This window comes from Manduca sexta, chromosome 2 (genome assembly GCF_014839805.1).
Source record: "Manduca sexta isolate Smith_Timp_Sample1 chromosome 2, JHU_Msex_v1.0, whole genome shotgun sequence".
Classification (NCBI taxonomy): Eukaryota; Metazoa; Arthropoda; class Insecta; order Lepidoptera; family Sphingidae; genus Manduca; species Manduca sexta.
Genome location: NC_051116.1, coordinates 5291018 through 5306179, shown reverse-complemented (window position 1 = coordinate 5306179; position 15162 = coordinate 5291018). Strand labels below are relative to the sequence as shown.

Here is a 15162-nt window from a genome sequence, read left to right as displayed (position 1 = left end):
TCTCATGTCTCAGGATGGCGAGCGCAGTGAAATACCAAACAATACTTTGTAATTCAAGGTGTTGGATGGTGTTTCTACTGTTTATGGGCGGTCGTATCGCTTACTATGAATCAAGCAATCAATAAAAAAAAACAAAAAACTTCGTGCGGAAACCTGCATACCTGAGAAGTGAGAGGAACTATTTGATACAGGTAATATATACTTACGTAACAAATCGGCTCCGTACTCGCAGTTGGCGAGGTGGTCAAACATGGCGGTCAGGATCGGGAGTAATACTCCGTTAATGTAGCCGAGAGAAGTAGACGTCTTCAGGTGCGTGCCGCGGAGGTGGGCATATTTACCCTGCGAACGAATATCAATAAAACCAGTGAGGAAACCTTCATACCTCAGAAGTTCTCTTCAGGAATTTCGAAGGTGTGTGAAGTCTACCAATCCGCACTAGGCCAGCGTGGTGGACTAAGGCCTAATCCCTCTCAGTAGTAGAGTTCGTGCCCAGCAGTGAGACAGTGTAATACAGGACTGTAATTATTATATTATATATCAATATTCCATAGGATTCCACAGAGCTGGCGCGCGGACTGTATGTTTGTGTGAATTTTAATTTTACGTAAGGAGGCTATCTGCCTACCTCTTGCAAGTTGAGTATAGTATGTCCGACGTCATCAGCGACGTTGTTGAAGAACGTCAGCATGGATGTCCTGATGAACTCGGGGCAGTTTTTGACGAGAGACTTGGCGTCGATGCCCTTCACAAGGACTTGGAGACAGCGAACAGTTATACGCACGTCTGGGCCGAACGCTGCCAACCTGGTGGAATACACACGAGACTTACAATTATACAGGGTCATTTTGACATTGCGTTACTAAATGAAACCACATACTCGTCTTCATCTTTGTTGACATTGTGCCGAAAATCATCCATTAATAACTAATATTTACATAGTAGTTAGTACATCCTAGTTTTAGTTTTCTGATGGTAAGCGCGATGCCGCCCAGATAACGTAGCGAATGGCAACAGATGGCTGTCTTATACCATTCGACATTATCATGCCGGTCTACTAAGATGCTTCTTCACGCTACGGTGGAAGGATCCAGGATTATAGGAAAAAGGGAATACGCGCCCAGGCAAACTATATAATGTATATGTTGTACAGTGGCGAAGAGTGAAATTTATAGCAAACAATACCAATTTAAAAACATGTAGTTTCCAATAATTTTACCGAACACGTGTCATAAGAAAATCACCAAAATCTTACATACATACATACATAACATCACGCATTTTATCCCCGAAGGGGTATGCAGAGGCGCAACTAGGGCACCCACTTTTCGCCAAGTATGTTCCGTCCCATGATGTGATAGGGGGCGAGCCTATCGCCATATCGGGCACAAATTCCAGACTCCGGGCTGATACTGAGCAGAAAAACCCAAATATCACTTTGCCCGACCCGGGATTCGAACCCAGGACCTCAGAGCGCTATTGTACCGGACGTGCAATACAACTACGCCACCGAGGCAGTCCAAAATCTTCTATACCATTAAATATATACTACTCATTCTGCAAACTGCAAATTAACCACAAGTTCAACAAACTACAACTTTGTGAATGTAAAGGACAAATTAACTATACAAGAAGCCATACCTGGATCTGAGCAAGCTAGCGAGTTTACAGAATAGAGCTGCGACCATCTCTTTTTCTTTCAAGCTAGCCGCACCCACGTTGTTGGTCGCGGTCGCCACTGCTATGAAGTAGTTGCGGTGCGTCGAGAAGTACTTCTCCATTAGCGGAAGAACCACCTGAGAAACGTAAAAAATGAGAAGGGAACAAAGTAGGGTGAATTATGTGAAGCTATTAATGTGATATGCAATTTAATAGCATCGTTTTATGAGTTGTTTTCCTTTGTAATTTCGCGCCATTTTTTTTTTTATAAAAGCGTTGTTTTATATAAGTGTAATAGCCAGCGAAAACTAATGTGACTTTTTACTGTGTACATAGAGTATTTTTCTGCATTTGCAGTGTATAAAGCATTACAGGTTTTTTTTTTAAATAAATTTAATCTGTACAATGTTATTGGAGTAATTTATATATTTTATTCTGGCAACACAAAACAAAGCTATTACGCCATTATTTCAGAATCTGAATGCATTGCATTGCTTATTGATGAGCATTGCAGTTCTTTACATGTGTGTAGTGTATGGGTAATATATTCAACAATATTTCATATCCATGCATTATAATAAACATCAACTAGGAATAAAAATTAAAACATCGATCATTACTATACAAAAACTAAATAGAAACAAATTACTATCCGCTGTTAAATTATTTATAACAAAGCCATTATGTAAAAGAAAGTGTTTGTTTATATTTAATAATTTTCTTTTCTTAAATGTTAGATATGGTTTATAAAACATTTTAATAATGAAACCAAATGAGCGACAATTGAATGAAGTCATTATTCCAGCGTTCTCTCAATTTGATATTTAATAGTTAGAACACCAAAAATAATACAAAGCAAAAATTTGGAATTCAGACATCATTTTTTGAATATCTCCAATTATTCTTCCATATTGTCTATGTCCAAAGGCATAGACTAGCTTAATGCCAACTATAACCATCTAATGACACATCAAGGCACTAATGATGTACCTTTTTGAAATATTTTAATTCCGATTTGTGTTGCTTGAAATGGAATAAAAACATACACAAAAATATTAATTAGTAGAAGAAAAGCAGAGACAAGGTAAAATAATATAGTAGAAAATTCTATAAATATTTACGGGCAACATTATTTTGACTTTTATTTTGAACGTTAAAAATCGATTTTGTCAAACTTTAATTTATAAGAGCTTAAAAAATGAAAGTTAATATAAGTGTTTTGATACAATATAAGTAGTTAAAGTAAAATAAAATTTGAAAATTAAAAAGATATTTTGTTGTACGGGAATTATTACTGAGGAATAAATTCTCATTTTTTTTATTACTACGTGCCCAATAACTTTCATTTAGAATATAAAGACATAAAAAATATCAAACTATTTTTTTTAATATCATAAGCTTACCTTAGAAAAGAACTTAATATCCCTCGTGCTAGTTTTAAAACTACTCCTTCTACTGAAAGTAGTGGACGGCTTCAGCAATTTCATATTAATAGTCGCTCTATCGATGTACTGGATAAGTTTCTCTAACAACGAGTAAGCGAATCTCAACTCTATAGCCACTCCAGTTGTTGTCTGCTCCGTGTCGCTTTGGGGCATTTTGCTCGGCCTGTGAAGCTTGTATCCTTGGTATTGGAGATATTTCAGGAACTCTTGGGAGCGTTCGCGATCCTTCTTTTTTTCCTTGTCGGTTAACAGGTCGTAAGGGACCAATTGAGGATGAATTCCACCTGCAAAATAGAATGATGAGTTCAAGTATTCTTGAGCTAAATAACTTTTTAATAAAACGCTTGCAGGCGAGGATTGCTCTGTAATTGGGGATATTTGTGTCGCCAGTGAACATTTGCGCTCTTTGGCTCATTTCCATCCCTTATTCCCTTTTTAAGAAGAGAAGAAGATGTGTGGTCTACTCATAAATTTGCTTAATTACTCCACAATTTATTAGAACAATTACAACAATCATATTTCAAAGTGGTTCCAAATTCGATTTTACCGGTAGTAGGTCTCTCAATTGTGACAGTCCGCCTGGGTAGGTACCACCGCAATGTCTATTTTTGACGCCAAGCAGCAGTGTGTAGTTACTGTTGTGGTCCGGTTTGAAGGACATTGTAGCCAGTGTAACTACTGGACATAATAACACTTCACATCTCATTTCTCAGGATTGCGAGCGCAGTGGAATACCAAACAATACTTTGTAATTCAAGTTGTTGGATGGTGTTTCTACTGTTTATGGTCGATCGTATCGCTTACAATCAGTCAAATGGCAAGCTCATCTCGTCATTCAAAGCAATAAAAATATATCTACCATCACAAAACACCAGCTATCATACTTTACAGATCACTTCCTATACTTCCAATTATTTGATAAAATTGTTCCCTACCTCCATTGGTAACAAGTTCCTCCTTCTTTTTCTTAGCCCAGATGTCGTGTGCGTTCTCTGCCAATCGCTCCGCCATATTCTGCATCTCGCGGGACAGCGTTAAGTTTGTCATGTCCACTGGATGCGGGTTGTAGTTGAATGGTGTAGCTGAGTCCGTCTGTACAGACAGTAAGTTTATAAGTTCTTAATTATTTATAAATGGTCTAAGTAAATCATCCCAATTGCCTACCTTCGATGGTAAAAATGGAACAATTAGAATAAAATTTGTAAATATTACTAATCTGCGATGTTTAAATAGTATTTTAAAACCACTCAAAATGTAGTACGGAGCTGTTTATAGCTTGCTAAGTTAAAAGAAATAGTATTATGAAGAAGAAAGAATTAAGCTCAAAATATTATTCAATGTAAGCCTAAAAGTATGCAAAACTGAAACAATACTGCTAACTATTTGTTTGTAGGCAAATACAGGATGTTTCAATATTACTACGCGAAATATCAGGCCAATATTTATTTATAATTTTTACAGATAGACATAGCAATGAAAAACATCATACATTTTTAGACTACACTGATTAGTATGCTTAGAATGTGGCAAAAAAAATCACGTCACGACTCCGTGTCGTTTTATTGTGATTGTTTGAGAGACACCTGACTGACTGCATTTGTCTCCCGATCAATCTCAAATATAAAAGTAAAGACATCGACTTACGAGTTGCGTTTTTTGGAACATTCTAAGGGGACAGGCTTATTTTAAGCACGTTTGTAGTTTGAAACCCCAAATATACGCACATTTGCAACAAGTGCAAACATCGCCGAGTTGACGTTGTTATTTGATAGCCTATCTCCCTAAATACATCAATTTGGACTACATCATATTATGAAACACCCTGTATATGTTATAGCTATTAAGCCATTTGCCTTTACTTATATAACGTACCAGTACTTCGGGTGGACGCTGTTGTAGACGTGGGATATGAAAATAGGAATAAGGAAATTAACAAGTGCTTTATGTACAGAACACAAAAATATTTTGTGCTTACTAAAATTAATTAGGTAAAAGTAAGCACAAAGTTTTTTGTTTGTGCTTAGTATAAATATTAGGTATGTTAGTTAAAGAAAGCACTTTTTTATAAATTTGTGCTTATTGTCTGGTTAAAATATGGTAAAATATTATATTTCAGTAAAAATAAAACCTCTTTCTGAACCTCGATGGTAATAAATCAACTTTAACTGAATATGACATTCTCTACACTTAAGCTTGAATAGGAAAAAGCACATCAAAATACATGCCGATATTTCTTCCATAACAAATATTTTAAAATCATAGAAAAATTACAGATATCATAAAATTAAAATTAAATGTTGAAATATACCAAGCGCTTTTCTATTTCCTCTTCCTGAATGCATGCAAACAGATATTTTTTATTACTCCACAAAGAACTGCTCAAAAAGGTTTAACATTACAATATGTAACAGTATAATAGCTTGGGTATTAAAAAGTTAAAAGGATTTTCATCAGTTAGATAACAATTACTTACTGAATTTTCTTGCAATACAGACGAATTAAAACACGGTTAGAGATTAATAGAGGTGCTTTGGTTTTGGTATTTTATAAAAAAATTACAAGCCAGATATTTTTATAAAAAACACTAGCTAACTTGATTACATCTTGTACGCCAAGTCCACCCAAAATGTATTTTTTTCCGTTTTTTGTTATGGGTAACATTGTATCAATATTTTTAACTTTAATTTTAGTTTATATGCCATTTGTAATAAGTACTGATACCTGGTCTTGGGACAACGTGGCTGAATAAATATATTTTTCTCTCTTATTAGCCAATCCCCATGACCTATAACTCAAATCTGTTTGTTTCGTTTAGTCAATAAAACGAAAAATATACTTACGCCTCCTGACTTGGACTGTCTCCGCATGGAGCTGCGGTTGTTGCTCGGGATGTCCACCTCCGAGTGTTCCACTGACCATCCAATAGCTAATAAGGCCTTCAGAGATTCCCTTACTGGTTCTTTGTACCGCTCTTTTTCCTAGACAGAACATTGTTAATTACATAATATGTATGTATATCTGGTACAATTAAGTTTAAAAAGTACTGATACTATTTATGAATGATTGAATTCTTCCTAGCCGAATTTCGGCTACGGCGGCCAATCTCGACAGAGATCAGCCACGCAGGAGATATTACAGTGCACAAGTGTGTGCAATACACAAGCACTCCCTGTTCCTTCACTCTCATAGTCCGGTGAGACAATCCAATATGACCGGAGAGAGATCACGCGCAGGACCAACGGCTTTACGTGCTTAAATATACCTAGTCTTGCCATAAATATTGTAATAAAGAAAAAAGAAAATTGTTAACTGCAAATAACATTTATTACTTTTACAGTGTGTCAGTTTAATACATAAATATAAAACAATTAAAAATATAAAAAGCTTATTCGAAGTGGTCTCCATTGGCTGCAATACAGTCCTTTAAACGATGAGGCCAGTTATCAATAGAAGCACGCACTCTTTCCATGGGAAAATTCTTCACTGCCAATCGTATAGATTGTTTTAGGGACTCCAAATTATCATGGCGTTTAGAGCAAGCTGTACTCTCTAAAACTGACCACAAATCATAATCCAGCGGATTAAGATCGGGACTAGACGACGGCCAGTCTTCAGCTCTGATGAAGTCCGAAACGTTCGATTCCAACCAAGACTGCGTGGACCGAGCTTTATGACCCGGCGCCGAGTCTTGCTGGAAGGACCATACTTGGTTATTGAACATGGTGATGTTAAGGGGCTTAACTACCTTCTCAAGAATGGTATCTTGATACACTTGTGCCGATGTTTTGATACCTTTTTCACAAAAATATGGCTCAGTCACTCCTTCATAGCTAACACCCCACCAAACCATCACTGAAGTCGGATAATGTCCACGTTGCACTCTGTCGACTAATTGGGAAGCTTCCTTAGAGCTTTGAGCATAAATACGGTCATTTTGTTTGTTAAAATGTTGCTCAATTGTAAAAATTTTCTCATCCGTAAACAAAATTTTTCTGTGACCTCCCTTTGCGTACCGCTTCAGTAGTTGTTTCGATTTTACCACCCTATTCTTCTTTAAATTATCAGTTAAGAAATGGCCAGTGCGTCTCTTATAGGCTGCAAGTCCTAAGTCATCTTTTAAAATACGCGACATGGTTCTAGGTGCTATCTTCATTTCCCGAGATAAAATCTTTTGCTTTCGGACAGGATTTCTTCGAATTCTTTCCCTTACTGCTTTGACCACCTTTTTCGTACGAACACTACGTGGACGGCCAGATCTTTTCTGTCACAAACAGAGGAGGTCTCATTGTACCTATTAATAGCCCGGTACACAAACATTTTACTAATACCAAGTGTATGGAGAGTTTTAAAAATTGCATTTGGCTCCATACCTACTTTGTGTAATGCTATCACAGCGATTCGGTTCTCTTTATCACCCCACACCATTTTAATATCGCAAAATATTTTACAATGTATTGGCGCCAAAATGAGAAAACACAATGAACAATCGTATAAAAATGACAGATTCGAAATTCAAATGTAATATTTTTTTATAATTAAGTGTAACAGTATTTATGGCCAGACTAAGTATTACTATTTATACACACACATTTATGCCTTTCATCCCCAGAGGGGTAGACAGAGGCGCAACTGGTGCACCCACTTTCCGTCGTGTGTATTCCGTTCCGTGATGAGATATAGAGTGAGCCCATATCGAGCACAAATCTGACTCAGGCTTGATACTTAGTAGAACGACCCAATATCACTTAGTTCGACTCAGGGATCGAACCCGAGACCACATCACTGTTAGAAACACTTACATAATCATTGAGCATGTTGTAAGGCTTGAGCCGCGGATGAGTCTTCTGACTGTCGGACCACGATTCTCCGTACACCCAGCCGTTTTCTATTTTCCTGTTATACAACGTGTAATTTTACAATAATATTATTAACTTACGCGAGACATATTAAATAAGTCGAAAACAACACGCAACAACGCTAGGCGGGGGCGCGGGCGCGGGTGGCTGACAGTGATCGAGTGGCATCCGCGACGCGACGTCCTCTTAGCACTCGCCCCTGAGGATTACCTACTTAATAGATCGAAACTGGTCAACGATTCCGACTACTTTATAACGTGAGTAAAACCGTGTTGTTTTCGACTAATATAATTTTACTTGATATCTGCATGATAAAGTGACATTGCACCGGTAAGTGGATTGGAATCCAATAGAATGTCGACTGACGAGAGATGATTACCCCTCGGCAGTTGACATAATAATGCCCGCCTTTTGGAACCGGATGAGTGATTCCTAACCGAATTTCGGCCATGGCGGCTAATGGCAACCGAGATCAGCCAAGTACGCAGGAGATATTATAGTGCACAAGTGTGTACGCAATACACAAGCGCTCTCTGTTCCTTCACACTCACAGTCCGGTGAGACAATCCGACATGACCGGAGAGAGATCAGGCGCAGGACCAACGGCTTTACGTACTTTCCGAGGCACGGGGGTATCACACCACAAACTGACACCGAGCTGCGACTGAGTTTCAGATGGAAAAACCCAGTCACATTTGTTGGCAGACCGGCCCGGGACTCGAACCCAGGACCTCAGCACGCTAGCCCTACTCATAACAAAACACAGTCAATAGTATATTATATCAAACCTGGAAGCCCAAGCATCATGGTAGTGTTCGGAGAACTTCTGCACGATCGTGTTGAGATCGTTGTTCAGTGCGACGGACGACGTGTTGATCGGTTGCGGGTCGTACTGCGGATTGTCGGAGCCTTCTGCAATCAACACTCGGGTCACACATTGAATACATACATAGCATCACGCCATGCCTTTCCAGGGATAGGCAGAGGTGGACACCAACATTTCGCCAGTTATATTGAGCACCATTTAAAATCGGTGAGTCTATTGCCATGTTTAAGGCATCATTCTAGACTGATCGGAGACACCCAATATCACTTTGTCCGACGCGGGATCGAACCCTTAGCATGGCGATCGGAACGCAATACTGACACCCAGGTAGTTTTGACGCTTATAGGTTGTTTATATTTATTGTCACAGTTAAAATAAGATTGTGATAAATTGAATTGCAACATGTCTCAAGATAGCGAGCGCATTGGAATACCAAACAATACTCTGTAATTCAAGGTGTTGGATGGCGTTTCTACTGTTTATGGTCGGTCGTATCGCTTACCATCAGGCGAAAGGCAAGTTCGTCTCGTCATTTAAAGCAGTAAAAAAACATTACCTGTAGTCTGTTCTTTTCCATAAAACTCATCGTCGTAGTTCTTCGATAGTGAGTAGTCGGGCGGTAAGGCACAACCTGGGAACAATTACAATAATTAATCTCACTAATATTATAAATAATCACTAATATTATTATAAAAAGAGCGATAGTTGGGTGTGGAACGGATTGCCGAGACAAATGTCTGTAGGATCAAAACCTATGGACACATAGATTTAACTTTTCTAAAATTATGTGTGTATTCATTGAGAATTATCGCTGGCTTTAACGGCGAAGGAAAACATCGTGCGGAAATCGGCATACCTGAGAAGTTCTCTATAGAATTTTGAGGGTGTGAGAATTCTACCAATCCGCACTAGGCTAGAGTGATGGGCTTAGGCCTTATCCCTTTCAGTAGTAGAGGATGTCCGTGCAGCAATGGAACAGTATATAATACAGGGCTGATATTATTTTAACATTATAAATGTGAACGTGTTTGATAATATCTGGACGTTTGGATGTTTGTTAGAAGTAAATGGAGAGACAACTGAAGGGATTTTGATAAAATTGGCCACATGAGTAGACTCTTAAGCCTAATAATTGGCTCCAGTAAGAAATGGTGGAATTTTTAAATCTGATATTTAAATAGATATTGCTGGCGTCGTACATGTGAAGCTGTAAATTGCTGCAGTGTTTGAGGGACTTTTGTAGCGGGAAAAGATATTCAAACGGGCGAAGCCGCGAGCAACATGTACTTAATACAACATAAAAAACAGAAACCGAAAACACTATAATTAACATTAATTTTTAATGACGACCTTCAAATAATACCGAAATAACATTGAAATAGAATGATTTTGATTAGTTCTCCCTCAGAATTTAAGATTTATAAAAAATATACCTAAACTTGAACGAACTATATTTAAAATTGCCAAAACTAAGTTATAAAACCTAAATTAAAAACAAATATTAGAATTTATCCACGCCTATTTGATTTTTCATATCATAATACGTCATGTCGCGATGCGGAAGTATAAATGTCGACCTCCCGTTTTACTGACAGCATTTACGTCATCACAATTAGATATAACTATCATCGAAGGTGAACTGTAAACGACCCTGAATGATTAGACCTTACCCCTGAAAAACAACCTTCAGATTACCCTCCATGAAATAACCTCGAATTAAACCTTCAGACTTAGAGTTACCGTCAAAAATATTTAAGTGCTGGTCATGACATTGAGCCTTCAGATTAGAATGACCGTCATGTTGTGTTGACCTTTGTTAACGGTCATGACCTTGACTTAGACCTCTAACTGTCCTTTACCTTGCAATAGTGTAGTCAAGGTTTCTGTTACACATATGATTGCTTCCGAATTTATAAATGTAACGTCACGTCGTCACACAATGCGTCATACAATATTTCTTAACAGAAAATTAAGGTATCTTCTAATTTTCTTGTAAACGATTCGATTGATGTAGAACGGTGATGTATAAATGATTTAGATTCTATTGATACCTTGTATCCAATCGATAACATGATATTTCAATGTATTGAAAAATGACGGATTCTTTAGTTATTCGATTTTAACTATAAAATTTTGTTATAAACTAAGTAGACGAAGAGGCCGGGACCATAGAGTAAGTTAATGGTTATTCATGTGAGCGTTTTCACAAATTTACGTTATCGTTTTTAACTTTATCTAAGGTTGATTTTTCACACTTCCCTTATAATGTTCCAAAAAAAAACGCGACTCATAAGTCGTTGATTAATTTTGATGTTTGTGATTGGTCGAGAGAACGATGTCACATGTTAGTTTCTAAACCAATCACAATAAAACGAACCGTCGTATTGTGTTTTTTTGCCACATTCTAATTACTCATGAAATGACATTGTCACTTTGACAAATATTTGTTTTAAGGCGATACCTCAAGGTCCATTCTTTAAAATTTCGTCATATTAAATTTTAAAGGCCGAAATATCGATGATTATTAATTATTTTTACGTTTTTCTTTCAACTGCGAGAACTAATCACTAACTAGACGTGAATTTAAATTCTTTACTTGCCAATACTTGTTTAGTTACCCAGATTAAAGGTGAAACAAAATGTATGAAAATGGACCTTGAGGTATCGCCTTAATAGACAACAATTAACTAGCCAAACAAACCATCTATAGACACATTAAGTTTCTTTTTAATAAATCTACATGGGATTTTCAAAATGGAGCTTTTTTAGTCTGTTTTTGTTTTCATCACAGTTGTAGCCATAATATAAAAGAAGATAACATTCTCCGTACCAATAGCAATGAGACACGGCAGCGCCTTCCCGAAGAGTTCCGGCTCGTAGTCCATCTTGCTGAGCGAGTCGAAGATGTTGGAGAAGAGCATCATGGTGAGGCGCTTCTCCTCGTCGGAGGAGGCGCCGTACAGCCCCTGCCCGCCCGTGCTGCCGTAGTACTTCGCGCAGCGCTCATAGTGCAGCGTCAGCAGCTACGGGACATGTATTCTTATTATACAAATCACAACCATAATACTTAGTACTTAACATCGTATTTAATGCCTTTCCTTTTTTTTTGAAGCAAGTTATTGTCTTTGTTGTTGATTATTTTCAATTTATCTAAAGTGTAGTCATGTAATAAGATCGATAATAACGCTCTACCCCCCATTTTTAATATTTTCTATCGTTTTTTTCGAATGAGTTATTTTTATTGGTTCATTATCGGTATTGGATTGAAGATTGAGATTGTGATCATTAATTTAGAACGGCTGTAAATTATTATTGTCAACACTTGGATTTCTCTATGAGAATTCTGAAGGTATGTGAAGTCTGCCAACCCTCACTAGGCCAGCGTGGTGGACTAAGACCTAATGCATCTCAGTACTAAAAGAGGCCCGTGTCCAGCAGTACGACAATGTATATACAAGGCTGATGTTATATCGCAAATATATTAATATTATTCGTCAACATCACAACAAGCCATCTTACCCTTAACGCTACAGTAGTATACTCCGACAGTCTGGACACATCCACGGTCAGCTTCCGCAGCAGTTTGAGCAGCATGGATGGCTGCATGGCCGAAGTTAGGGCGACTAAGAAGTCGGACACTGCCTCTCGCTGTCCTTTGGTTAGCATTCGGTTCTTGGACAACCTACACAATGGTCAAAACACATGGTCATTTACAGTTTTGAAATAATTTAAAAATTACGATGATCGTTCGTATTTCTTTTTGTTCCTTGTATGTAAACCTTCAAACTATGGGCATTTTTTTGGTTTGAATAACGAGATGAGCTGGCCGTTTGCCTGATGGTAAGCGATACAACCGCCCATAAGCAGTAGAAACACCATCAACAACTTGAATTACAATTGTTTAGTATTCCACTGTCCTCGCAATCCTGAGATATGAGATTAAGTCTTATTATGTCCGGTAGCTACACCGGCTACATCAAACATCGAAATAACTATTTTTCGGATTTTTGTATTATGGTCTTCTCCATTTCGAATGCGGACTGAGCGGACTGAGGTGTTGGTTGTCCGAAAAGTCAAAGTTACAATAACTAAATTTTGCAATTATACATAATATTTAAATAATCTTGCCTTTAAATAAATAAGAAAAAGAAGCAAAAGAAAAATGTAATCTTAAGACTGTCAAACACTTACCTATACACAGTATGTAAGGTGGCATCCAACAAACTGCCGTAGTTCTCAGCCTCGTTGTAGAAATTGGCGTGTTTGATCAGCAGCGGCAGAATCGAGTTGCCGATGTATCGATTCATCGATAACGCCATGTCCGACTCGCAGCCGTCGTTCTATAGGAAAACACGGTTTTATAAGCATAATGAATCCCTGTCGAAGTTTGGCCACCGCAGGAGATATTATAGTGTACAAGTGTGTGCGCAATACACAAGTACTCTCTGTTCCTTCACTCTCATAGTCCCGTGAGACGGCATTCAGCAATCCGACATGACCGAAGAGTGATCAGGTGCAGGATCTACAGTTTTACGTGCTTTCTGAGGTACTCCGCCAAGTTCCTGGGTTAAGTTTTGGAATAAAACGGAAAATGTATTCCTCTTAAGAGCTACCGTTGCGTGCCCTAAGTAAACCGTTTAAGTTACGCAACAAATATGTATGTCGGAATTGTTCCTTTTAAAAAGTTTTAAAAAAATATTGTGAAACACAGTCTCCCTTGCATCTGTCTGCCTGTCTGAACGCGATAAACACAAAATTACCCAACGCATTTAAATGGAATTAATGGAATGAGACCCTGGGAAGAACATATGTTACTTTCTATCCCGGAAAAATATATAGTGGAACTTTTATATGCTATATAAAAATAGAGTAGAAATTATAAAATCTCACCCTGTCCAACATGGTGGCAGCTCTCAGATCAGGCAAGAACGCCTCCTCCAGGAGTTTGTAGAACAACTCTTGAGTTTCGATGCCGTACACGCGCTCTAAGAATAAGCCGACGCTCTGCTTGTGCCCAGGAATCAGCCCGGATGGCATGTCTGTGGAAGGAGATTATGCATTTAATAATATAATAGTATCAGCCCTGTATTATATACTATCCCACTGATGGGCAGGGTCCTCCTCTACAACTGAGAGGGATTAGGCTTTAGTCCACCACGCTGGCCTAGTGCGGATTGGTAGACTTCACACACCTTCAAAAATTCCTATAGAGAATTTGTCAGGTATGCAGGTTTCCTCACGATATTTTCCTTCACCGATAAAGCAAGCGATAATTCCCAAAGAATTTAATTATGTATTTAGTTTCACTAAATATTGTGAGATTTAGAAATTAAAGAAAATTCCATTTAACTATATAATGCAAAAGTTTTGAAAATGTTTGGATATTTGTTAGAAGTAAAGAGAGTAACAGCATCCCTTGCGGGTGAAGCCACGAGTAATACTTAAATAGCATACAACTACGAAGTTAATTCATAAATTACTCTTAGTTATATCTCACTGAACAGCAAAAGTATATAATATAGAACACCTGAACTTTAAAATTGAACTCGTTTGGTAGTATTTTAACTTATGAGACGCACTAGCTATTAGACCTTAAATATTTCCTCCTCTGTCCTCGTGGGCTTAGTAATTAATTAAAAAAATGTGAATTATCACAATCGTCATAAAGCACGAGGACCACACATCAACCATAAAATTATTTAATAACAAAAAAAATGTTATTTTAATAAATATTTTTGGTGATGTATTAAAAGACATCCTGTAGCAACATAAATATTTTTAGCGACATATATAAGATACCCTGTTCGCAACAGGTGCGAACTCTTACCCGACTTAGGCCTTTCTTCACCCGCAGCGGGATTGTTCAGCGTGAAGCGAAGACTGAGCACTCCCTGAAGATCTTCTAATGGCACCAGGGAACGGAGAATAGCCCGAGCTCTTAACGATTCGTTTTTACCCTGGCAAATAAATGGGGTTTGAATTATTGTCATTTACAGGGTGAATATACAACAGTTGAAGCTACATAGTTTTGTTTTACACATATTAAATAAATAAAAGAGAAATTGCAGTATAACAACACTGTTCCAAAAGAGAGGGACAGGTGTGGATAAAGTTTTCCTTGACAGATTATATCTGACACCGTAGATCTAAGCAACATCTCTCGCTGTCAATATATTCTGAAGCCATACGGTACCCATCATCAAGTCCAGCGTAGTATTTCTCCCGTTACAATAATACTAGCATAACTTTCTCCTACTACGTTAATACAAGCGTAGTAACTTTCCTCTGCTACATAAATACTATTGTAAAAACCTTCTCCTGCTACGTTAATACCAGCGTAAAATTCTTCCCCTGCCACGTGAATACTAGCGTAGTA

The 15162-nt window shown here is 37.8% G+C and overlaps 1 protein-coding gene across 1 annotated transcript in view; it reads right to left on the bottom strand.

Moving 5' to 3' along the window:
- Positions 1-15162, bottom strand: part of LOC115456338 (ryanodine receptor) — a 158964-nt gene that overhangs the window by 39323 nt on the left and 104479 nt on the right. The window contains 15 exon segments of the mRNA XM_030185358.2: positions 207-342; positions 629-806; positions 1642-1796; positions 3063-3388; positions 4040-4196; positions 4977-4994; positions 5945-6082; positions 7904-7997; positions 8749-8869; positions 9343-9417; positions 11617-11809; positions 12306-12468; positions 12978-13126; positions 13677-13825; positions 14614-14743. Of these exon segments, the coding sequence (XP_030041218.1) occupies positions 207-342; positions 629-806; positions 1642-1796; positions 3063-3388; positions 4040-4196; positions 4977-4994; positions 5945-6082; positions 7904-7997; positions 8749-8869; positions 9343-9417; positions 11617-11809; positions 12306-12468; positions 12978-13126; positions 13677-13825; positions 14614-14743 (2182 nt within the window).